Source organism: Phyllobates terribilis, unplaced genomic scaffold (genome assembly GCF_046119375.1).
Source record: "Phyllobates terribilis strain yellow unplaced genomic scaffold, ASM4611937v1 Scaffold_1__5_contigs__length_1240528914, whole genome shotgun sequence".
Classification (NCBI taxonomy): domain Eukaryota; kingdom Metazoa; phylum Chordata; class Amphibia; order Anura; family Dendrobatidae; genus Phyllobates; species Phyllobates terribilis.
The window spans coordinates 176,684,610-176,711,074 of record NW_027362761.1 but is presented as its reverse complement, the minus strand read 5'-3'; the positions used below and the strand labels follow the sequence as shown (position 1 = coordinate 176,711,074).

The 26,465-nt window shown below is 42.8% G+C and overlaps 1 protein-coding gene across 2 annotated transcripts in view; it reads left to right on the top strand.

Annotated features, from left to right (window-relative positions):
- The window catches only part of TRPM3 (transient receptor potential cation channel subfamily M member 3), a 717,940-nt gene that overhangs the window by 641,582 nt on the left and 49,893 nt on the right, over window positions 1-26,465 (top strand). For both annotated transcript variants that reach the window (XM_073670333.1, XM_073670354.1), the window contains one exon: window positions 16,493-16,667. In XM_073670333.1, coding sequence (XP_073526434.1) covers window positions 16,493-16,667 — 175 coding nt within the window. The remainder of the gene's footprint in view (window positions 1-16,492; window positions 16,668-26,465) is intronic.

Sequence of the window (26,465 nt, the reverse complement as noted above, 5' to 3'; positions counted from 1 at the left end):
TCCTGTCTTTGATGCAAGCTAATAAGCTGATCTTACAAAAATGCTGGGCGATAATGGCTGTCATACACAGCCATGATCTGCCTCTAACACCTGCGTGTGGAGCCGATCTGTGCCCATTTAAATGCCACTGTCAGTCTCTGATAGCATGTGGACCAGGGGACGTGTCATTCCACAAGCCCATCGGCCACCCCTTGACGTAATTACCCCCATGTCTTTAATGACTGTGCTTCAATGAAAACTTCATAGGAGACCATGATTTTTTTTTACTATATACTGCAATACTATTGTATTGCAGTATACAGTACAAGCAATTAGACAACCACAGATTAAAGTCCTAACAAATAATGTAAAAAATATATGTATGTTTAAAAATATAAACACATTTAACATTGTTTTAAAGTTTGAATCACTCCTCTTTTCACTTTAAAAATAAAGAAATGAAAAAAATACACATAAGTGGTATTGCTGAGTCCAGAAATGGCCGATCAATCAAAATATTAAAATAGTTAACCTGTTTGGTAAACACTATAATATAAAAAAATGTAAATGCCTTTACATTTTTTGATCAGCGAAATGTTGCAAACAAATTTGATAAGGAGTGATCAAAACATCATATCTACCCCAAAAATAGCATCAATAAAAATGTCAGCTTGCCACACATAAAAAGAAGCCCTCACACAGCACCATCAACCTGAAAATTAAAATGTTAAGTTGGCATTGTGTATAGAGGGGGTAAAAAGAGAGATATACTGCAGGATGGGACTGTAAATAAAGGGCCTGAACGAAGCTGTGTACTGCAGGATGTGACTGTGTATAGGAGTTATATACTGCAGGATGGGGCTATATTTGGGGGGCTAAAAGAAGTGATGTACTGTAGGATGGGGACTCTGGATAGAGAGTTGAAAAGAGTGATATACTGCAGGACGGGGCTCTATATAGAGGGCTTAAAGGAGCAATGTACTGCAGGATAGAGCTGTGTACAAGGGACTGAAAGGCGGGTGGGGCTGTGTATAGAGGGATGAAAGGAGTGATGTACTGCGGGATGGGGCTGTATATAGAGGTACTGACAGGAATGATGTACTGAAGAAGGAGGCAGTATACAGAGGAGCTGAGGGGAGTGATATATTTTGCAGGAGGGGGCTGTACATAGAGGGGGATGAAAAGAGTGATGTACTGCATGTAGTGTGCTCTAAAAAGGGAGTGCTTTTTTGTAATATGTGACTGTATGCTGGAGGATGCTGACAGGAGGAGAGTAGAGTTGAGAAAAATGAATCACAGGACCCTGGCCCACCAGCCTTGTCAGTATTCCATGTGCTGATTAAATAGTGCCTGATAACCTCCTTACCTCCTTCTTGCTGGCATGACTTTTTACTCTGATTTTGATTAGAAGGTGTGGTTTGATGTCATAGCTATGGCGCTACATAGGCATGACATCATATCAGGCTAACTAATCAAAAGAAGAGCAGGGAAACAGTTACCCAGTTTCTGAAAAATACTTTTAATATTTTAATTCAGCCAACAGCAGAATGAGCCCTTTTTAACATCTTAAGGGATCCTGTAAATACCTCATTAAGTAAAGAAGATAACTGCATCCTATATCCCCTTCACGACATGCGCCGTACATGTACAGCGCAAGTCAGAAGCGGGTGTATGCCCAGCATACTACCCGGCTGTGAGTTACAGCCAGGACCTGCCTCTATCAATCGCGGTTGGAGCGGAGCTGTTAAATGTGCTGTCAATCTCTGACAGAGGCATTTAACAGAAGATTAATTCATCGCACACTCATAGGATCATTTTGCAGTGGTATTTATTTAACAGGCATAGAAAACTAAATCAAACCATAGGTGTTTAAGCGACAATTTGTGAAGGCGACAGTAGACGTTTCGGCCACAACATAGGCCTTATTCATGAGTCGCTACTGAAAATAATAAATAAGGTCTATGTTGTGGCCGAAACGTCTACCCACAATGCTGGAGTCACCCCCCTCAAATTCCATTATTAAAAGCAAAATCGATTTATTAGAAATGGATTGAATAGATACCTTATTAGAAAAGGGGAGAAAAAACAAGCTTTTTTTAATATATGAAGATAATTCATAATCAATCTACCATTAACCATTAGATAAGTTTTACATTCTTGTTTTCAGTTTATTAGTTGGTACATGAGATAACAATTGGCCGGAATCACTCTAATTCCATTGATCTAAAATATTAGGTCATAATATCTGTATTATCTTATAATATATAGATCTATTTGAGGTAGAATTATCTTTAAAGCACCTGACAGGCCCCCTGGACCATGGGGTACTCGGTAGCCGGGCCGGTCGATGCTGGGGGATGTCACGGTAGCAGTGACCCGGTCCGTGACCCAGGGCGGTCAATTAAAGGGGAATAAAGTAAAAGGGGAATAAAGTTTTTATAGATAACGTTCGTGACGCCACCTGTGGTATGCGGCTATATGGGGCCGCCACTGCGGTGCAGATCCACTGGAGCTGATGGTGAGGCAGCAGAGGTGGTTCAGCTCTCCACAGGCAGAGCTTAGCTCCAGGGCAGGATCTAGTGATACTATAGGATAGATGTTGTTGGTGCGGTGTAGTGCAGGTGATGGCGCAGATAATGACCAGTCCATAACTTAAGGGCGGTTTCCTCTCATCTTTACTTGTGGTTGTAAGGCAGACCGGGGCACGGGTACTAGCTGGTAGTAGAGGTCCGGGCGGCCTGGGAGCAAGTTGGGGATCCACCTCGCCAGGTGAACTTGTAGGCCTTCCCTCTGCGCTAATCTCTTGGCCTTGCTGCTTGTAGCTATGCTGTGGCCCTCGTCCCTGAGTAAAACGTCTGTTCCTCACCCGTATGCCAGGCAGCTCGGACCTTCCTGGAGTGTCGCTCCCACATGGCGGTGCTGGGCTCTATGTGCTGCTCAACCTGCGGGCGTCTGATGGGGCCAGGAGACCTGCAGTCTCCTGCCCTCCGGTTTGTGCTGCTGGGCCTTCAGTGCCCCACAACCTCGGACTCCGGTGTCTGGTTCTTCTACGCTCCTCTCTGGGGTGAGCTGCCGTGCAGCTCCACTCCCCAGGTCTTTCCTCGTCGCTGTCCTGTCTTCAACTCCTCTCACTAACTCTTACTAACCCCGCCTCCAGATTCCAGTTGCTAAGGGGAGGAGCTCCCCTTTCTGGTCTGGAGCCAGGAATGTGTTGTATGCTGGTATTCCTGATTAGGGAACCCCTCCTTGCTTCCAGGCATGGCATCACCCCTTGTGAGGGAGGCAATGCCACTGTGGCAACTGGACTCCTGGGGTGCCACATTCCCCCTAGTTAAATTCAGTACTCCCGGACTGAGGATACCTTTTTGAATTAACAATTAACAACAATAACAATTCACATTACAAATAGTTTACAAAGTCTCAAAAAGCAAAAATCACAAAAACCCAACAAAAATTGGTAGCAGTCACTGCGACGCTTAGTCTTTACGCCACTATCCGGGAATTGTCCTTTTCCGGAAAACTGAAGTTTGGTTGTTGGGAACCGCCTCAACCCACTTTGTTTATCGTCCCTGGGCGTGGCTTCAGGGCACTCTGTCGGTGGGGCTGGTTTTCGTTTATTTTAAGGCCAATTATTAACTATTTACAACATTGTCCTGACCACATCTAGTGCTGTGGTCCAATTGTCCATAAGTTTAACAACTATATACTTTACATTTTTATTCTCTTACACTTTAGTTCCTCCAGCGGGCAGGGAGCTGACCTTTAGTACTACGGGTTGATCTAAGCAGCACATTTGTTGCCACTGACCTACCCTGGTCTCTAGTGTCTACCTCTGGTGTGGTGGGCTCAATGTGGACTACACTACGGTTAGTCTGAGGTAACACCGGTAAGCTTGGTAGTCTTCTACAAACTCTTTGACTCACCATGGGTATGACAGATTCACCGCTAGCAGAGGGTAGATTTTCCTGATCTGCTGCTGATGAAGCATCTGTTTCTGGGGCCGACTGGTCTCTCTGCTGTTCTGAAGCCTCTGCAGCTTCTCATGAGGCCGCTTGGAGTAAGGTCAGGACAGGTACCACGATTGCTTGGTTCACCTGCATCCAAGACCGAGGAAATTCTCCAAGAATTGTTTGGACCGTTTCTTCCACCTTTCCTGTGTGCTGGGGGCTGTCTTGGTCTTCATCTTTGTGTTTCAACTGGTCAGGGCATATCTTCAAGTGGTCTCTTGAGACTGCCGCTGAAGTTTCCCCTCCATCTTTACTGATGAGGCACACCTTGGTGTTGTCGAAATTTGAAGGTAAGACAGTGTATGGCTCAACCTCCCACTGGTCATCTAATTTGTGGACTCGTCTCTTCCTTTTGAGTACCTGTTCTCCAGGTGACAAGGGAACTGCAGGTGCATGTTTTCTCCTGCCTCTGTCTTGCCTGGGACAAACTTCTTTCCACACATTCTTGCACCTTGCGGTATTGTTGCTGCCGCTCGGTATCCCAGTCTGCATCTGGTGATGTCATCTCAGGTGTTAAGACTCCTATGTCTAAGTCAATGGGTAGCTTAACAGGTCTTGTTCTCATGAGGCAAGCGGGTGTACAATTGGTGGAGTTCACCGGGATGTGGTTATATAGGTCCACCAAATCTGGTAACTTCTCTGGCCACAGGCTACGTTCTTCAAGGGGCAACGTCTACAACAGGTCTATTACCACCTGGTTCATTTTTTCGCACAACCTGTTGGTCTGGGGATGATAGGGCGTCGTCCTTATTTTCTTGCAGCCGTACAAGTTACAGAATTCCTGGAACACTTCTGCTTCAAAGGCTGGACCTTGGTCGGTCAGCACTCGTTCAGGGTAACCGTGTGGGCGACAAAAGTGTTGTTGAAACACTTTGGCTACCGTCTGAGCCATCTGATATTTCACTGGCACCACTACCAAGAACCGGGAGTAGTGGTCTACTATCGTGAGAGCGTAGACATAGCCTGACCGGCTTGGGGCTAGCTTCACGTAGTCCAAGGCTACCAGTTCAAGTGGTTGTTTGGTGATTATGGGCTGCAGGGGAGCCCTTTGGCTATCACGGTCTTTCCGTCTCAGGTTGCATGGACCACATTCTCGACACCATCTCTCGATTGCTTTCCTCATGCCAGCCCAGTAGAATCGCTCACGTAGCAGGGCTTCTAAATTCTTCCACCCGAAGTGCCCTGCTCCATCGTGGTACGCTTCTAAGACCATTGGCGCATCCCGCCTCGGGACTACCACCTGCCAGACCAATTTGTGTGTCCGGGAGTTGATGCTTCTCTGACACAGCTTTCCCTTGTACATGAACAGCTTGCCCTTCTCCTTCCACAACTGTTCGGTCTCCGGTGGAGCATCTGGATCAGGGTGAGAGTCAACTTGTGTCAGCAACTCCTTGACTAGGTGGACAGCTGGGTCACTATCCTGCATCTCTGCTCATCCATGGTGGGGCAATGGGTTAAACGTGGCCTCTCTGTTGGCGGAGCTCTTGTTCCTCACACAGTGAGAGCACTGGGTCACCCCATAACGATGGAAAGCGGGTATCTCTATCTCCTCCAGCTCTACCGGGTCTTCTCCCCCATTCTGGCAAGTTGGGCATCCTGGACAGCGCATCGGCATTAGTGTTTTTATGCCCCGCCCGATACTTGATGGTAAACTCGTAGTTGGACAGTCGAGCCATCCATCGTTGTTCTAGGGCACCAAGCTTCGCAGCCTCCAGGTGCGTCAGCGGGTTGTTATCCGTGAAGACTGTAAATCTGGAGGAGGCGAGGTAGTGTTTGAAGCGCTCTATTACAGCCCAGACTATGGCTAAAAACTCCAACTTGAAGGAACTTTAGTTGTCGGGGTTCGTTTCCGTGGGCCGCAGCTTCCTGCTGGCGTAGACAATCACTCTCTCTCTGCCTTACTGTATCTGGGACAGCACCTCTCCCAATCCCACGTTGCTGGCATCCGTATGGAGTATAAAGGGTTGGCCATAGTTGGGGTAGGCCAGGGCTTCATCTCTCGTAAGAGCCACTTTCAGTCGAGTGAAGGATTCTTCTTCTGTTTTACTCCACTTGAACGGAGGATTCGGGTTCTTGGTCTTCTTGGACTGGCCCACTAGGAGGTCCTGCATGGGTGCCGCTATCTTGGTGAAACCCTTGATGAATCTCCTGTAGTAGCCTACCAGCCCGAGGAACTGCCGCACTTCTTTGATAGTGGAGGGTCTTGGCCAGTCCTTGATCACGGTGACTTTTTCAGGGTCTGGTGCTACACCTTCGGCGCTTACCACATGACCTAGGTAATGCACCTTGGGCTTCAACAGGTGGCACTTGGACGGCTTTACCTTCAGGCCATAACCAGATAGGGCTTCGAACACCTCGGCCAGGTGCTCCAGGTGGTCTTCGTATGTTTTTGAATAGAATATTACGTCGTCAAGGTACAGCAGGACGGTTTCAAAGTTTTTGTGTCCTAGGCAACACTCCATTAACCGCTGGAAATTTCCCGGGGCGTTGCAGAGCCTGAATGGCATGCAGTTGAACTCGCAGAGGCCCATTGGTGTCGTAAACGCGGTTTTCTCTCTGTCCGCCTCTGCCACGGGAACCTGCCAATACCCACTGGTGAGATCTAAAGTGGAAAAATAGTTAGCGGATCTTAGTGCAGCTAATGATTCCTCAATTCTGGGTAATGGGTAGGCGTCCTTATGTGTAATGCGGTTAATCTGCCTGTAATCAACACACATCCTCATTGTACCATCCTCATTGTACCAGCTCCCCTTTCTGGTCTGAAGCCAGGAAAGTGTTGTATGCTGGTAAACCTGTTTAGGGTACCCATCCTTGCTTCCAGGCATGGCATCACCCCTTGTGAGGGAGGCAATGCCACTGTGGCAACCGGACTCCTGGGGTGCCACACACCACTTCAGCATTTTTTTTTTATTTCACTGCTGGAGTGGTATCACTAATGTAAGTTCCATGCCACTACTAATATACTTACCAGTCGCCGTGTTATGTTACTGGTGCTGCTCCGATCCTCTTCTGCAGTTTGTTTCCTGCCGAATAGGTCCAGTGTTTGCTGGGCGATCCGGAAGTCACTTCTCAATGTAAGTCTATGAGAGCCAGAACAAGGCTCTCATAGGCTTACACTGAGAGCTTGTGACCATTACCTCTGACTTCCAGTCAGTCAGAAGCTGCAGTCACAAGATGGTGGGCAGGGACTGGAACAGCAGTGGGAGGAGAAGAACATGGCAGATGGTAAATACTCGGAGCAGGGAACTTACATTATCGGTACCACTCCAGTGGTGAAATAAAAAAAAACACCGGAGTGGTGCTTAAAAATACTTAAAAATGCTGGAGAGAATATGAGGCAAGTTTATGCGAAAGGGAGGAGAGGGATTGTTAAATTGGTTTGTTATACAATATGAAAATATGGTCATTGTAATGTTAGTTGGTTTGTTCCCTAACCAGGGACCAGCTCATGATTCATCTTTATTCACACAGCTTAGTAATATCATTTTATATAATAAAATTACTTAAAGAAGATGTCCATTACTTTTTATTATCCCCCCAATGTATTCCTCCGGGGCCCATAGGGGTTTTTGTAATTACCTTGCGTTGCAGTAACTTCCTGTGAGCGGCGCTATCGCAGGCCACTCACAGGCATCATGTGACCCCCCGCTGATGTCACGTCAAGTGAGGCGTGACTCAGTGACGCGGTCCCCGTGGTGGATGCTGGGTTGTGGGCAGGGTTTCCCCGCACGTCACACCCAGCATCCACCGCACGCTTTCCCAATGAATGAGGAGAGGGACAGTGCACGGTGGATGCCGGGTGTAACGCGCGGGGTGACCCCGCCCACAGCCCAGCATACACCATGGAACGCAGAAGTAAGTCACCCCTGGCTGCATCCGGAACTTGACGTGACCTCAGCGGATGCCAGAGCCGGCTGCAGCCGGGGGTCACGTGATGCCTGTGAGCGGCTACCGATAGCATCGCTCATATGTAGTAACTGCAACACAAGGTATTTACAAAAACCCTTATGGGCCCCGGGGAAATACAGTACATTAGGGGAATAATAAAAAGTAGTGGACAACCCCTTTAAAAAAGCTTCACAGGGCCCTGGTCCGGTGGCCATGGCCCATGGAATACTGAAGTGTCCGTCAGATCAGGATCCTGCTAATCATTTTGCTCAAATCTACAGGAAAGTAATGTCTTTTTACATCAACTGAATGCTGGAGGGGGCTGAACAGACCGGAGTGATGTTGTCAGCATGGTATTGTAGATTGGTGGATGCTGAATGGTAGTAATTAATATAATTTTCGTCAGACTTTAGATTAGAAGGAGCTAAAATGAAGGGAATGTTATTTACAAGGGACTGTATGCTAGAGGAATCTAAAAGAGGGATTTATGTATTTTTTACATGGGACGGTATGCTGGAGGTGCCTGAAGGGAGAGGAGTGATGTTATTTATATAACACGGGTATATAAAAAAAAGGACAAGGAAATTCAGCCTACCATAAATATGCCATGAGGGTCCACTGGTCCACGGAAATCCTTGGTAGCAAATCCAGCTATAAGAAGTAAGTAATTGATGAAAAAAACTCCAGAACCTTCTCCATATCCAAACCAAGAAATATAAAGTTAAAACGTCCATTTTATTGATTCCATTAAAAAAAGCACCATGTGTAAGGCAAACCTTATGCGTTTCGAACCAAACAAGGGTTCTTATTCATAGGTATGATTAATAACCCTTGTTTGGTTCGAAACGCATAAGGTTTGCCTTACACATGGTGTTTTTTTTTATGGAATCAATAAAATGGACGTTTTAACTTTATATTTCTTGGGTTGGATATGGAGAAGGTGCTGGAGTTTTTTTTCATCAATTAGTTATTTATATAAGACTGTGTATTGAAGGGGGCTGAAGGGACAGGAATGATATTACTTACATCCAGCTGTATGTTAGGAGGGGTAGAAAGGTAGAGAGTGATGTGTTTTTCAGTTGGACAATATGTTGGATGGTACTGAAGGCAGGGGGTGATGTCTATTTACATAGGACTGAGTTTTGCACATGGAAATGTGTGTTAGGAAGGACTCAAAAGTGGTAGTGATGTTATTTACATGGAACTGTGAGTTGAAATGGGCTGAATGAAGAGGGAGCAGGAGTGGACATATCATTGGTACAACCTGTGCAACTGCACAGGGGCCGAAAAGGTAAGGGAGTCCATTTCGATCTCCAAAGCAGGTGGAATTGTGCATTATAATGAGCTATTGGACAGCAAAGGGTCAATATATTGTTCTAGCACTGGGATCCTCTTCTGTCTGCATCCTACAGTGAGAAGGAGGGTTATTCTGCAGAATGAGAGAGAATGGTAGGTATGAAGTTATGGCCCTAGGGCTGCTACCGTTCAAGTAACTTTTTTTCAGCAATGTCCCCATCCTCTGCTACACCATGTGACCCTCATTTAGACTAGGTGTCTCACACAACAAAAAACTAAACTAAATAAGTCCAGTTTTTTAGGAAGATATCCACAATAATATTGTAAAGGAATAAACAAACTTTATCTCAATCCAATTAAAACAAAATTTTGGAAGAAGCCCAAGGAGAAATGGCGTAGTCGGGGTATACCTCAGCCCTATCACCTGCAGACCGCCAGATTGAGCTATATAAGTACCCCCTCCAGAATCATTACTATTATACCCTCAGTGACACCATCCCTAATTGTACAATATGTTTCCCATGAAACTACATCTTTGTCCTTGCACATAGTACCATTTCTTGAATACAATTGACAGGATATGATATATGGTAGATTTCTACAGTGCATAAAAATGCTTGGCACTTGCACTTTATACTTTGGGCAATAAACCGCTATAATAATGTTGGGATCTATAGTACCCTTAAGCATGTTTTAGAACATTTTTTGCACTAGCACTTTACCATCAGGGAATGGGTGCAATAGAAATGGATACTTGTATGGGTTCAAGTATTTCATTATCATCAATCAAACCCATGAGGAAACCCAGAATTATGATATAAGTCTGCAAGCGATAGTTGAGCTCTTGATATTGAAAGTACCTGAATTTTAACCATTTTGTTTTAATTGGATTGAAATAAAGTTTGTTTATGACTTTAATGTAAATACTTTTATGCCCAAAAATGACAAAAGTATTCTTGAAGTGATACCTTTATTGACAACCAGAAAAATATATATATATATGTGCAAGCTTTCAGCGCACAGTGGCTCCTTCATCAGGCATATTACATTGATTTTTCTGGCTAGCACGGTACCACAATCTAACTTTGTATTTTATTCCTTTAAAAAAATTCCTTTAAAAAAATTCTTGTGGCTATCTTCCTAAAAAACTGGACTTATTTAGATAATTTTTTTGTTGTGGTAGTACTTTGACTTGGAAGTTGTGACTTATAATTGACCTTTTTTGAATATATTAGGTGTCTCACACCACGTCTTTTGTGTGGACCGGAAGTCGGTTTCTCTATGTAATCCTAAGAGATCCTCTATGTGGTTCTCATAGGATTGCATTGAGAAAATCAAATACTGATCCACACAGAGCCGCTGTATGATTTGGCTAATTTGAAATTTGGTCTCAAGATACAGAAGAGGACCAGAATAACGCTGATATCATGCATAGAAGGTGATCAATAAGTGTATGAACACATGTACTGTACACTGTACATCATATATATTGATAAGGGACTAAGAGGTCTAAGGGGTACCGTTTCTCTTGTGGAGAGTGACTTGACATCACCCCTTAGACCCCAGTCCAGAGCCTCTCAAATAGCCAAATCAGATTGTAATGCTGGTGGGTGTGGATCCACTGCTCTACAGGCCGGGCTTACCCAGGATGGCTGTGACTAAGCGACTGCCTGGTTTTCGTTAGAGCCGTTGGTGGTGAGGATAGGCTTGGCTGCTACCACTCCAAGGCAATCCCCGTGACTGCAGCAGCTGACCGGAGGGACTGAGGCACTGGTTCGCTGTACAGGAGGGCAGAGACAAAATCATGATCAGACGATCTGAGGTCGGGGCAGGCAGCACCATATAAGTAGATGGAGCCGAGGTTAGGAGCAGAGAGGTCAGGCAGGACGGGTAAACAGGCCAGGTCGTTAACGGGTAAATCAATACAATTAAACGCATGAACTGGAAACTAGGCAGACAAACTCACTATGAACCAATGTTCTGGAGGGGAGTGGTAGGTGGAGCCACCTAATAAAGGCCTTGCTAGCAGGGGATAGGCTGGGGTACCCAATCACTGCAGGACGTAGCAGGGTTAAATGTTTGCAGAGACTGGCTACGCTCCCCTAAGGGTAAGTAAAACAGCAGTACAGCATGGGGCAGCATAGCTGACTCGGGAAGAAACCTCATTGTGAGTAGAGGGGCGCTGGGAAGGCATGTGAGTTACCGCCATGACATAGCTCACATATTTTGCACTGATGAGGGGCAACACCCCGAAACACTGTGTCTGCAAATTCAAATTCTGGTCTGGCTTTTATCCTAAGTCATATTGCAAGGCTTCTTGAAGGGTCTATATTTACTTTTAGGATCGCTGCTTGCAATAGGTGGCGCTATAGTTCAAGTCCTCTTCCTCTCTGAAGAGACAATTTGCATAACTAAGGGATCAAAAAATATAAAATTTCCCGGGAGTGCTTTTTAAACAGATTCTGTCAGCACAAAATGATAGGTGATAACAAGGCACACCCTTGCAGTGGCTGAGCAGTTTCCCACCTACATGTTTTTCATCAGTCTCCATGTTCTTCTGACTCCTGCAAAGCCAGAGCAGTCAAACAAAGAAGAGGGGAGTTGAAATTGATGCAAAAAAATGCTTAGTTATGCCAGGGGTGCACTGAGTGCCTGAGTATGGTTTGAACAATCATTTTGTGCTGACAGATTCCCTTTAATCATTTCACTCTCTAGATACATACTACTGTACTTGTAGTCACCTTTGAGCAACATGCTGGGATGGTGTTGTGACCAAGGCCCAAATGTTCTCGCATGTTCCCTAGGACTATTCCATCTGATTTAAGCAGCTTCTGTACTCGCCAAGCTCAGCCCTGATCCTGCCCTCCAACCTGGGCACTGAACTAGGCAAGCTATGCATCATTTTGCATTTGTACCTGAGCAATAGCCTAATAATCAGGAGAAAATAGGCTTAGTATACAGTTTGGCATTACAGTTAAACTACGCTAATTTTCTTTTCCCTCCAATATCAGGGAGACTCATATTTGTAATAGAGAAACCTATCTTTAAGAATTGGGTGTTGGGGGTGCACAGTGGGCTGTGTGCTTTTAAATGACCAGCTGTATTTCAGTCCCAGTCATCTGGCACTGAACACTACCAAATAAGCAGAGGGCAAAAGCTAGAGGTTCATGCTATCTTAATCTCCTAGAGTAAAATGTTGGGAGAATCTACAAGCTCCTGTATGTCCTGGCATGAAGTGGTGTGATAGCATGAACTAGCACCAGTGGAGGCCCCCTGCAGCTTGGCAGATAAACTTGTTAGATGGAATACAAAGACGAAAGAATAGACTGTCAAAGTAACAAGTAACCTAATAATTATATATACAAAAGACAACAAACAAACTAGAACAAAGAAAGGAAAGAGGTTGTGCATGCTACATACAATAAGCTGCACAAAAACAATAAATCTGTAATTACTAGTGATGAGCGAGCATGCTCGCCATTGCTCGGTACTCACCCGAGCATCTCAGTACTCGAGATGCTCGGAGCTCACTGAGTACTTTCGAGATGCTCGGACGGGAGCTCGGGTCCCCTTCCTGCATGTTTGGCGCTATTTAGAGCACCAATCATGCAGGGATTGTCTGCCACTCACTGCAATGAGCCATGGTGGTTGTGGCATTACAGTGATTGCCCAAATCGATGGGAACAGTGCTCACAGTGAAACATGAAAAGCCGGCAATTCATCAGCGGCATACACCAATACCCGACAATTTAGAACAGAACGAATAGAGCATCACACATAGATTAGATAGATAGAAACATGTCAGTCACATATATAATGAGTACAGTGATAGTGTTGGTTACTGTACTTGTCATTTAGTGTTAAAATAAAGGATTTATTAAAAAAAAAATTGGCGTGGGGTTCCCCGTAATTTTAGTCTCTAGCGGAGATTAAGCAGACGGCTGGGGCAGATGTTTGAAGCCTGGGAAGGGGGCAATACCCACGGAGCTTCCCAGGCTACTAATATCAGCCCCCAGCTGAATTCCTAGCTTTTTCTAGCTATTAAAATGGCGGACCCAAAAAAAAAATAATGTGGGGTCCCCCCTATTTTAATAGCTAGCAAAGGCTAGGCAGACAGCTGGGGGCTGATATTAATAGCCCAGGAAGGGTGCCATGAATATTGGCCCCCTCCCAGGCTAGAAATACCAGCCGTCAGCCGCCCCAGAAATGGCGCATTCATAGGATGTGCCAATTCTGGCACTTAGCCTCGCTCTTCCCACTGCCCTGTAGCGGTGGCAGTGCGGTAATAGGGTTGGGGTTGATGTCAGGCATGCTTGCGCTCTGCAGTGTCTCTGAAGGATGACAAGCTGGATGGCAGTGTTCTGCCGTCTCAATGCCGTCCCAGCGTGGGAGAATTCTCCTGCTCAAGCAGTGACGTCATTTCCGGCACCGCATGCGCAGAAGAATTCTCCCACGCTGTCAGTGACGTGCATGAGGTGAGCTGAGTTCATCGGACATGAACTCAGCTCATCTGGATGCCGTCACAGCCAGACACTGAGGAGCTTCACTGAGGAGTTTCTCAGTGTCTGCGGCATGGCAAGCTGGATGGCAGTGTTCTGCTGCTATCCAGCCTGTCATGTCAATGTAGCAGAGCTGAAGCTGTCCTGGGAACCATGGAAAGGTAAGGATGAGGTTGGTTTATTATTTTACTTTTATTGCAGGAGATCGTTGGCTTCAGCTGGAATGGGCGTAACGGTAAGTAGAGTTTAATTTAGAACATTAAAGAATTGTGTCTTTATTTCAATTAAAGGACTTTATTCTGGGTGTTTGTGTTTTTTTTTAACTTTTACTATGGGGTTAGTAATGGGGGTGTCTTATAGATGCCTCTCCATTACTAACCTGGGCTTGATGTCAGCAGGCATTATAAGCTGACATCAACCCCGGCCCTATTACCCCACTGCCACCGCTACAGAGCAGTGGAAAGAGCGAGGCTAAGTGCCAGAATTTACAACAATTAGAAAGGAGTGTAAGAAAAAATTATATATGTAGATGTGTCTATTTAGCCATAGAACCTATATGTATGACACATAAACTAAATGCAGTATAAAATATAACATTTATTAATGATAATTTAAAAGTACATAATAAAAATAAAAGATGGGGAAAGGAGTCACAAAAAAGAAAGGCCACAGAGGTAAGTATCAGCAATACTAGGATAAACATGCACAAAATGAATATATCAACCAATTCTCCACATGAAGTGTTGAAATGTTATATATGCAGATAATAAAGTGAAACAGTGGTAAAGTGCAATGTGCTAGTATACTTCCCACAATATTAGATGTATATAAAAGTAACAGAACAAGGTGAGAATGGTGTGCAAGGATCGGGCATGTGTTACATATTTAGGCTGGTACTGACCCGTGAGACCTGGATCCTATGGATGCGCCATTTCTGGGGCGGCTGACGGCTGGTGTTTCTAGCCTGGGAGGGGGCCAATATTCATGGCACCCTTCCTGGGCTATTAATATCAGCCCCCAGCTGTCTGCCTAGCCTTTTCTAGCTATTAAAATAGGGGGGACCCCACGTCATTTTTTTTCGGGGTCCCCCATTTTAATAGCTAGTAAAGGCTAGGTATTCAGCTGGGGGCTGATATTAGTAGCCTGGGAAGCTCCGTGGGTATTACCCCCTTCCCAGGCTTCAAACATCACCCCCAGCCATCTGCTTAACCTCCGCTAGAGACTAAAATTACGGGGAACCCCGCGTCAATTTTTTTTTAATAAATCCTTTATTTTAACACTAAATGACAAGTACAGTAACCAACACTGTCACTGTACTCATTATATATGTGACTGACATGTTTCTATCTATCTAATCTATGTGTGATGCTCTATTCTTTCTGTTCTAAATTGTTGGGTACCGATGTATGCCGCTGATGAATTGCCGACCGGCTTTTTTAAAGAGACAAAAACACTATTTTTTTTAAAATAAATCCTTTATTTTAACACTAAATATCAAGTACAGTAACCAACACTGTCACTGTACTTATTATATATGTGACTGACATGTTTCTATCTATCTAATCTATGTGTGATGCTCTATTCTTTCTGTTCTAAATTGTCGGGTACCGGTGTATGCCGCTGGTGAATTGCCGGCCGGATTTTTTAAAGAGACGGGTGCATGAAAATCAGAGGGCACTAGTGTGTTCCAAGTGCCCTGCTATGTTTTTCATGCACCCTCCTATATACCCTGCCTGCCTGTCTGCCTATATATTCTGCCTGCCTGATGTTTAATTGAGCACTGTTCCCTTCGATTTGGGCAATTTTTGACCTTCTGAAGACCGCAGGGGGGGACCGCCAGAAAAATGCTCGAGTTTCCCATAGACTTACATTGGGCTCGTTGCTCGGGTCGAGCACCCGAGTATTCCAATGTGCTCGACCCGAGCTTCGAGCACCCGAGCAGTTTATTGCTCGCTCATCACTAGTAATTACATCTACACAGTTTATTATTAAAAAAAATAAGATACAAACATAACAATTTAAATCACTTAAAATACACATAATATGTAAAAATGATCAATGGGGTAGCAGACAATAATTACAAGAACCCCTACCCGACCCTTTCACCTCTTACCAGTAAAACCCCTGAAGAATGTAATTAGGATTCACTCCACAAATAAATAAATAACATAAAGTTATTGAGAGAACAAAATTAACTATCACTAACAGAGGAGCCACTAAGGCTAATGGGCAAAGCAGAAAAGGAGGTGAGGCCTCACAAGTTTCGCCATTAGTTGTGGCTTCTTCAGGGGTATATGAAATACAGTGCAGTAAAATCTGTGGTTTTGTGACTCATTAGTCAGGCCACGTTCACACATTCAGTATTTGGTCAGTATTTTACATCAGTATTTGTAAGCCAAAACCAGGAGTGGGTGATAAATTCAGAAGTGGTGACGTGTTTCTATTATACTTTTCCTCTGATTGTTCCACTCCTGGTTTTGGCTTTGGTAAAATACTGACCAAATACTGACTGTGTGAACGTGGCCATAGACAGCAATTTACATCCACACATATAACATAGATATGGAGTGGGTTTTTTTCAAAACTGGTTACATTGCGCTATACACCTTGGGATATGTTGATCCAAGAACAAAGTTAGGTAAGGAAGAAACACATCTTTACGTGTGGGTGCATGGTAAGTACATTAGAATGTGAGACCTATTGGTAACAGAAACGGATAGGTGTGATCTGAATACTTTATGGATAATGTATGTAGCATAATAACATTTAAATCCATGGAATTGGATTGCTTATTGTTGTTTTCTATGTTCTCTTTTCATACAGATGATAGACATGATGTACTTTGTGATCATCATGTTGGTAGTACTGATGAGTTTCGGTGTGGCAAGGCAAGCCATTCTCTTTCCCAGCGAAGAACCATCATGGAAATTGGCGAAAAACATTTTTTACATGCCTTATTGGATGATCTATGGTGAAGTGTTTGCTGACCAGATAGACCGTAAGCAAGTCCTTTATGATTCTCTATATACTTATGTAGGAATTTAAAGTTGTTCAAGTAAATTTTTACAAGATTAGGCCTGTGGACCCAATAAGTTGCTATGGAAAGGACAATTTTATAAGTGTGAGGAGCATTACATAAGCAGGTATATTCCTCTTTCCTTGTGTATTATATACACAATAGTTTTATTACTTATGAGAACATGATCATTTTTCAGAGTATTTGAATCTCAGTTAGCATAAGTAACAGCCCTCTGATTTACCATATTTTTGTAGAATTAATCTAAGAGTGCACATTGTGCAGACTTGAAGTGAAAGCAGCTATTTCAAATGACCTACTGTCAACAATCTCTTATAAAAGTCTTTGTTATACTTACCATCTAGAGAGTATCTGATAGGTGGGAGCCCTTTTACAGATTTTGCCTTGGAGAACAGAATCTGTCACCTGGTTTTGGTGCTCCATCTAAAACCAGCATGATGTGGGGGGCCCTGATTCCAGTGATATATCACTTACTGGGTGCAGCAGTTGTGATAAAATCACTGTTTTATCTGCTGCAGATCTAATAGTTCTCTGAACGCTGAGCTCTGCATAACCTTATCTACACTACTGATTGGCATCTTTCTGTGCACACTGTGCATAAGCAGAAAGACTGCCAATAATTGGTAGGGGCTGAGTAATACAGAGCTCATGAATGTGGAGGACCACATGGAAGCAGGTTTACTAGTTCTTTAGAAATAATCTGCTGTTGATAAAACAGTGATTTTATCCAAACTACAGTAAGCAGCCCAGTAAGTGACACATCGCTGGGATCAGGGTCTCTGTCTCTACATTATGCTGCTCTCAGATTAGTTGGCAAAAACCCTTTGACAGATTAAGTTTGATTTGTCGCCAGATTCATTACTTAGGGTCAGCTCCAAACTGTGGTTTCTTGGACACACTGGAGGATATGGTTCTGAGGGTTCACTTTCCATCTACACAGAACCCATGACCTGTGTATGACCACGTTAAATTGCAGAATCCATCTTGTTATCTCTATACATGTCATCATTGCAGTCAAATTGGTTGTTAACTTGGGAGACAAAAACCCCAGTCATAAATGATTCTCTCCAAACTCTGTATGGAAAAGGGCTGTCTTCTGCTAGATTTTTGGGACCCATTGATATGTGAAATGGTGGGCCTACTCAACTTTTTAGAAACATAAACATAGAAACATAGAATGTTAGAGTTGGAGGGGACCTCCAGGGTCATCGTGTCCAACCCCCTGCTCAATGCAGGATTCACTAAACCATCTCAGACAGATGCCTGTCCAGCCTCTGAAGACTTCCATTGAGAGAGAACTCACCACCTCAGCCTGTTCCACTCGTTTTTCATCAATCAAAAGTAGAAAGTGCTGTGATCAAGTGTTTTAATCATACCCATAGATTTTGAATGGAGCACAAGGATGCATGGTTTACAACCGCTATATTCGGATTATCAGAATCCATGTTCTAGTGATCATATGTCCTTCAGTGGTCAAATATTTATCACCTATTTGGTGATAAGATAATGTACATCAATATGCAGGGATATATAACATAAAAACGATGTATGATGTATGACATATGATGTGTACCATTTCTTCATTTTTGGACATATTCAAGAGATAAAAGCACCATGTTTTCTTCTGGTATTAAATAGAAATGTAGATGTCCATGGGCCAAGAGGGAAGCTTTATCCCATTGCTCTCATTATAGCTGCAGCTACTCTTCTCCGAATTGCTTGAATTTTTTCTGGTTTTATTACTTTTGGTTGAGTGTGTGCCTAGGAACGCCTGTGTAAGATGAATCTCAATAAAGCACAGGATTGAGTGTGAAGAGGTGCAATGTATTCAGTCATGGCATAGACGTATTACTTAACCTGTGTATGAGGACATCACATTATTAGCTCTCAGCTATAACTGTGATAATCCATTCATATTCATAGTACAACCCCCTGATTGCCAAAATACTAACCTCATCATGGCTTACAGCCAACCTAAAGGTGAAGGGTGCCCCATCTTATTTCAGCCGTCTGGCTTTACGTTGATAACTGAATAGAAATGTTTCAGGCAGAACTGATGAGACAGTAAAAGCGTCTCCTGTGGTGCTCTATGAAACATGAAGGAGCTCCAATTAACAATGAACATATTATATATATAATAATAATATAATATATTATATTAGTTCTCCATTAAGTTGCTGATATTTAGATTGATTTAGAGACTCAAGGAGTACTTCTCAGGCCATATATTAAAGAGTAACCATTATTTTAATTTTTATTTCATAAATCAATAGTATTATTATTATTTATTTTTAGATTGATTCCAGGGGATACTTACAAGATACAAATATAAAATAAGGTGAACAAACTAACAATGACAGACTGGTGCAGAGGGGTGAGGGCCCTACCTTTGCGGGCCTACATTCTACAGGAATGGGGAAGGAGACCGTAAATTAGGGGATTGCAGCAGCTCTGGTGGTGGTGAGGAGGCAGCGTGGTCATTACATGCTGTAAGCTTTCTTGAAGAGATGGGTTTTCAAGTTCCGTCTGAAGGTTTAGAGTATTGGCAGATAATCGGATATGTTGCAGCACGAAATTCCAGAGGATGGGTGATACTCGGAGAAGTCTTGGAGGCAATTCGGTGAGGAACGTATGAGTGTGGAGGAGAGAAGGAGGTCATGGGAGGACTGGAAGATCTTGGGAGATTAGTTCAGAGGAGACAGAATATGGACAGCTTTATAAGTCAGTGTTTGCAGTTAGAACTGGATACATTGGGGAATTGGGAGCCAATGAAGGGATTTGCAGAGGGGAGAAGCAGAGGAGTAGTGAGGAGAGAGGTGGATAAGTCAGGCAGTAGAGTTAAGGACGGACTGGAGAGGTGCGAGAGTGTTAGCAGGTAGGCCACAGAGGAGGATGTTACAGTAGTCGAGGCGGGAGATGATGAGGGCATGCACAAGCAGTTTAGTAGATTCAGGGTTGAAGAAAGGACGGATTCTGGAAATATTTTTTACATTGGAGGCGGCAGGAGGTGGCGAGAGCTTAGATGTGCAGTTTGAAGGACAGGGCAGAGTCAATCTGTAATATATTTTATTAGAGAAATCAGCTTTTTTAAAATCTGTATTCATAGAAGACAAATGATCACATTGTTGAGGTATAACATGGCAGTTTGTGCTTTTAAAATTCTATGGATGTGGAGAAGGATGAGCTAGAGGCAGACACAGACATTCTGCTGCAAGTTCTCTTGAAACGACAGTTTCAGTTCTCCATAGTACTTTATGAGCACCAACTATCATCTCCGATCGCAGTAATGGGAAAGTCTGTACTCACTGAAGACAAGTTTTATCTGAAAATTGAGAATTTTGAGAGTGACTTATCAGTGACTGAAAAAGAAGTGGATTTCTTTAATAAGATATATAACAATGTTGCTTATTTTCACTATTGATTTATGGAAGAAAAAAAATGGTTACTCTTTAAGAAATCCGTGTCTTACAACATGGCTGTATGATAAGAGCTCTTCTTAAAATAGCCTTTTACGAGGTAAACATGTTGGCTTCAGAAGCATGATATCCCGAGTTATTGCATTACACGCAGCAAGAAAAACCGAACGATCCTTACAAAATCATGTAAACGCCATGCCGTACAGTAAGAGATTGTGAATCTAATAAAACACCTGCACATAGGCAGTCGGCACACCAAGAGTGAGACGTTTCCAAGAGAAACATCTGAATGAAATTGATATAGTGCTAACATTGTAGTCCTGGTCTCCTCAGATCCACATACTTGCTGTAGGACAAGATCTCCTGGCAAGAACTTGTGAAATGTCAACATATAATAACTATGACATTAATCTAGGTCATCATAGCAGGCTGTGCAGACCTTTGGAAGAAAAGAGGGCACAATGTACCTGGTACTGACGATCGGGAATAAAGGCAGGAAGCCAATGTGCTGAGAGGTGAAAACAGAAGCTTTTTGTGGGCTATTATGGTACAGATGGACCAAGCAGAGCTTTCTAGGCTGCATTATGTAAAATATGTACAAGTAGAAGAAACACATTTGCACGGACCTATATTTCATAAATGGCAGACTTGCTGTAAGCGTGATACAGTATTACGTTGTGATGTTCCTTGCCAGCAACAAGCACTGAAGACATATTCTATGCCTCGTACATTCTCACATGACCCCCCCTTCTGTCTTCAATCTGGAGCCAGTTTCTGATTGAAAGCAGAATGTAATTATGTATTCACTTTTACTCAGTATTGCATCCTGTACAGATCACTTGGCACTTACTTACCCCACTCTGGTAGACTCAGATCTTTACAACCATTTTACAGATCTCTTCTACTGATGGCAAGTATGGAGAGTACAAGACTGGCAATTTATACTCCAATCCTCGAAACTGAAATTGCAACACCAAGATGGAAAAGTCGTGGAATCGCTAGACATGTTAATGATATGCAAATGATGAAAAATGGAAACAAAATTGTCAAAACTTCTTGATTTATTCAGTGTCGAGTATAAGTGCAATGCGCAGAAATACACAAACTTACACACCTTAGCATGCTATCAATGAGGTTACTAATGGTTATCTGAAGAATGTCCTTCCACACTGAATGCACTTGGGCATGCAAATCATCAAGATCTCCCTTTAGAATTTTCCTTTTTGCTATTTCAGAGGTTGTGCTCTCTCTCTATCTATAAATATATTCATATTTTATACATATATGTGTAGACAGAGGAGAGAGAGAGATGTGTGTGTGTATGTATATATATATATATATATATATATATATATATATATATATATATACAGTACCGTTCAAAAGTTTGGGGTCATTTCAAAATTTCATTATTTTTGAAAGAAAAGCACATTTTTTTTCAATGAAGCCAACGTTAAATGAATCAGAAATACACTCCATACATTGTTAATGTGGTAAATGACTATTCTAGCTGCAAACGTCTTGTTTTTATTGCAATATCTACATAGGTGTATAGAGGCCCATTTCCAACAACCACCACTTCAGTGTTTTAATGGTACATTGTGTTTGCTAACTGTGTAAGAAGGCTAATGGATGTTTAGAAAACCCTAGAAAACCCTTGCACAAGTATGTTAGCCTAGCTGAAAATGGTTTGGCTTATTTGAGAAGCTATAAAATTGACCTTCCTTTGAGCTAGTTGAGAATCTAGAGCATTACATTTGTTTGTTCTATGAAACTCTCAAAATGGCCAGAAAAAGAGAACTTTCATGTGAAACTTGACAGTCTATTCTTGTACTTAGAAATGAAGGCTATTCCATGCGAGAAATTGCCAAGAAACTGAAGATTTCCTACAACGGTGTGTACTATTCCCTTCAGAGGAGAGCACAAACAGGCTCTTACCAGAGTAGAAAGAGAAGTGGGAGGCCCCACTGCACAACTGAGCAACAAGACAAGTACATTAGAGTCTCTAGTTTGAGAAATCGATGCCACACAGCTCCTCAACTGGCAGCTTCATTAAATAGTACACGCAAAACACCAGTGTCATCGTCTACAGTGAAGAGGCGACTCCGGGATGCTGGCCTTCAGGGCAAAGTGGCAAAAAAAAGCCATATCTGAGACTGGCTAATAAAAGAAAAAGATTAATATGGGCAAAAGAACACAGACATTGGGCCGAGGAAGATTGGAAAAAAGTTTTATGGACAGACAAATCAAAGTTGGAGGTGTTTGGATCACACAGAAGAACATTTGTAAGACGCAGAACAACTGAAAAGATGCTGGAAGAGTGCCTGACGCCATCTGTCAAGCATGGTGGAGGTCATGTGATGGTCTGGGGTTGCTTTGCTGCTGGTAAAGTGGGAGATTTGTACAAGGTAAATGGGATTTTGAATAATGAAGGCTATCACTCCATTTTTCAACGCCATGCCATACCCTGTTGACAGCGCTTGATTGGAGCCAATTTCATCCTACAACAGGACAATGACCCAAAGCACACCTCCAAATTATGCATGAACTATTTAGGGAAGAAGCAGGCAGCTGGTATTCTATCTGTAATGGAGTGGCCAGCGCAGTCACCAGATCTCAACCCCATTAAGCTGTTGTGGGAGCATCTTGACCGTATGGTACGCAAAAAGTGCCCATCAAGCCAATCCAACTTGTGAGAGAGGCTTCAGGAAGTATGGGGTGAAATTTCTCAAGATTACCTCAGCAAATTAACAGTTAGAATGCCAAAGGTCTGCAATGCTGTAATTGCTGCAAAGGGAGCATTCTTTGACGAAAGCAAAGTTTGAAGGAGAAAATTATTCTTTCAAATAAAAATCATTATTTCTAACCTTGTCAGTGTCTGAACTTTATTTTCTATTCATTTTGGAACTCATTTGATAAATAAACGTATGAGTTTTCATGGAAAACACAAAATTGTCTGGGTGACCCCAAACTTTTGAACGGTAGTGTATATATATATATATATATATATATATATACAGTGCCTACAAGTAGTATTCAACCCTCTGCAGATTTAGCTGGTTGACACATGCGGAATTAACTTGGCATTGTGACATTTGTACTGTAGATCAGCCTGGAAGTGGGAAATGCACTGCAGCAAATTTTGTTTTTGTTTTTTTTGTTTTTTAAAAATGTTAAAAGTTAATTCAGAGTGTCATTTATTATTCAACCCCTCAAACCACAAGAATTCTGTTTGGTCCCCCTAAAGTATTAAGAAATAGTTCAGGCACCAAGAATAATGAGCTTCACATGTGTGGATTAAAGATCTCTTTTGCCAGCCTTTTCTGACTATTTAAGACCCTCCCCAAACTTGTGAACAGCACTCAGACATGGTCAACATGGGAAAGACAAAGGAGCATTCCAAGGCCATCAGAGACAAGATCGTGGAGGGTCACAAGGCTGGCAAGGGGTACAAAACCCTTTCCAAGGAGTTGGGCCTACCTGTCTCCACTGTTGGGAGCATCATCCGTAAGTGGAAGGCTTATGGAACTACTGTTAGCCTTCCACGGCCTGGACAGCCTTTGAAAGTGTCCTCCCGTGCCGAGGCCAGGCTTGTCCGAAGAGTCAAGGCTAACCCAAGGACAACAAGGAAGGAGCTCCGGGAAGATCTCATGGCAGTGGGGACATTGGTTTCAGTCAATACCATAAGTAACGTACTCCACCGCAATGGTCTCCGTTCCAGACGAGCCTGTATGGTACCTTTACTTTCAAAGCGTCATGTCAAGGCTCGTCTACAGTTTGCTCATGATCACTTGGAGGACTCTGAGACAGACTGGTTCAAGGTTCTATGGTCTGATGAGACCAAGATCGAGATCTTTGGTGCCAACCACACACGTGACGTTTGGAGACTGGATGGCACTGCATACGACCCCAAGAATACCATCCCTACAGTCAAGCATGGTGGTGGCAGCATCATGCTGTGGGGCTGTTTCTCAGCCAAGGGGCCTGGCCATCTGGTCCGCATCCATGGGAAGATGGATAGCACGGCCTACCTGGAGATTTTGGCCAAGAACCTCCGCTCCTCCATCAAGGATCTTAAGATGGGTCGTAATTTCATCTTCCAACAAGACAACGACCCAAAGCACACAGCCAAGAAAACCAAGGCCTGGTTCAAGAGGGAAAAAGTCAAGGTGTTGGAGTGGCCTAGTCAGTCTCCTGACCTTAACCCAATTGAAAACTTCTGGAAGGAGCTTAAGAATAAAGTCCACATGAGACACCCAAAGAACCTAGATAACTTGGAGAAGATCTGCATGGAGGAGTGGGCCAAGATAACTCCACAGACCTGTGCCGGCCTGATCAGGTCTTATAAAAGACGATTATTAGCTGTAATTGCAAACAAGGGTTATTCCATAAAATATTAAACATAGGGGTTGTATAATAATTGACCCACACTTTTATGTTTAAAATTTAATAAAATTCAACTGAGCAACATAACTTTTTGGTTTGTAAGATTTATGCTTCTGTTCATAAAACCTACTCTCGTTTGCAGTTTGAAGGCTCTAACTTATTTGCATCTTATCAAACCAGCTAAATCTGCAGGGGTTGAATACTACTTGTAGGCACTGTATATATATATATATATATATATATATATATATATATATAATAGAATTACGGCGGATGAAATAAGTATTGAACACGTCACCAAGTTTCTAAGTAAATATATTTCTAATGGTGCTATTGACATGAAATTCTCATCAGATGTCCATTACAACCCATCCAACCCACACAAGCAAAGAAGTCAAACCATAGATATCCTCCATGAATTAAGGTATGTGTAATAATGAGAAATGACAAAGGGAAACAGTACTGAACACATGTGGAAAGACATAACACCAACTGAACTCTATCAGTAATTAGAAAGCAATCCTGGCACTTAGTGAACAATAATATCAGCTTGTTCAACTGATGGCCTGTAAAAAGGTGTCATCACCAAGGTGCTGCACAAGAAACATCTCATGATGGGTAAAACCAGTGAGCTGCCTCAAGACCTTTAAAATCTTATTGTTGCAAAACATACTGATGACATTGGTTACAGAAAAATTTCTAAGCTACTGAAGATTCCAGTGAGCACTGTTGGGGTCATAATCCAGAAGTGGAAAGAACATAATTTCAGCATAAACCGGCCACGACCAGATGCTCCCCGCAAGATTTCAGATACAGAGTGAAAAGAATTAGCAGAAGAGTTGTGCAAGAGCCAATGACTACCTTTGGAGAGCTACAGAAAGACCTGGAATCAGCAGGTACAATTGTTTCAAAGAAAACTATAAGTAGTGCACTCAAACTCCATGGCCTATATGTACGCTCACCACACAAGACTCCATAGCTGAACAAAAAGCATGTTCAATCGTGTTTTCAGTTTTCTCAACAACATTTAGACAATCCTGTGAAATACTCGGAGAATATAGTCTGGTCAGAAGAAACCAAAATGGAAGTCTTTGGAAGTCATAATACACAACATGTTTAAAGGCCAAAATACACTGCATATCACCACAAAAACAACATACACATACCAACAGTGAAGTTTGGAGGTGGTTACATCATGGTGTGGGGTGGTTTTTCAGCATACGGCCCTGGCAAACTTCATATAACTGAAGGATGGATGAATGGACAAATGTACAAAGACTTTATTGCTAAAAATCTGCTGCCACCTACAAGGATGATGAAGATGAAACAAGAGTGGACATTTCAGCAAGACAATGATCCCAGACACACAACCAAGACAACTCTCAATTGGTTTCAGAGAAAGAAAATAAAACTGCTAGAATGGTCCAGCCAATCACCTGACCTGAATCCAGGAAAAAAATTATGAAAGGATCATAAAAGCTCAGTGTTAATAGAAGCAGACTACAGAAAGTTCAGGATTTGAAGAGTGTTTGTGTGGAAAAATGGGCCAAAATCACACCTGAACAGTGCATGGAACTAGTTTCTCTATACAGGAGGAATCTTGAAGCTGTCATCACCAACAAAGGCTTTTGTACGAAGTATTAATTAAATTTCAGTAAGTGTGTTCAATACTTTTTCCCTGTGCCATTTCTCAATTTTACACATAACTTAATTTATCGACAGCTATGTTTTTATTTCTTTGCCTGTGTGGATTGAATGGGTTGTTACCGACATCTGCTGAGAATTTCATTTCAATAACACCTTTACAAATATATTTTCTTAGAAAATTGGTGACATGTTCAATACTTATTTCTCCCTCTGTATATATATGTATATGTACAGTTGTGCTCAAAACTTTACATACCCCGGCAAAATTTTCCTTTCTTGGCCTTGTTTCAGAGAATATGAATGATAGCAA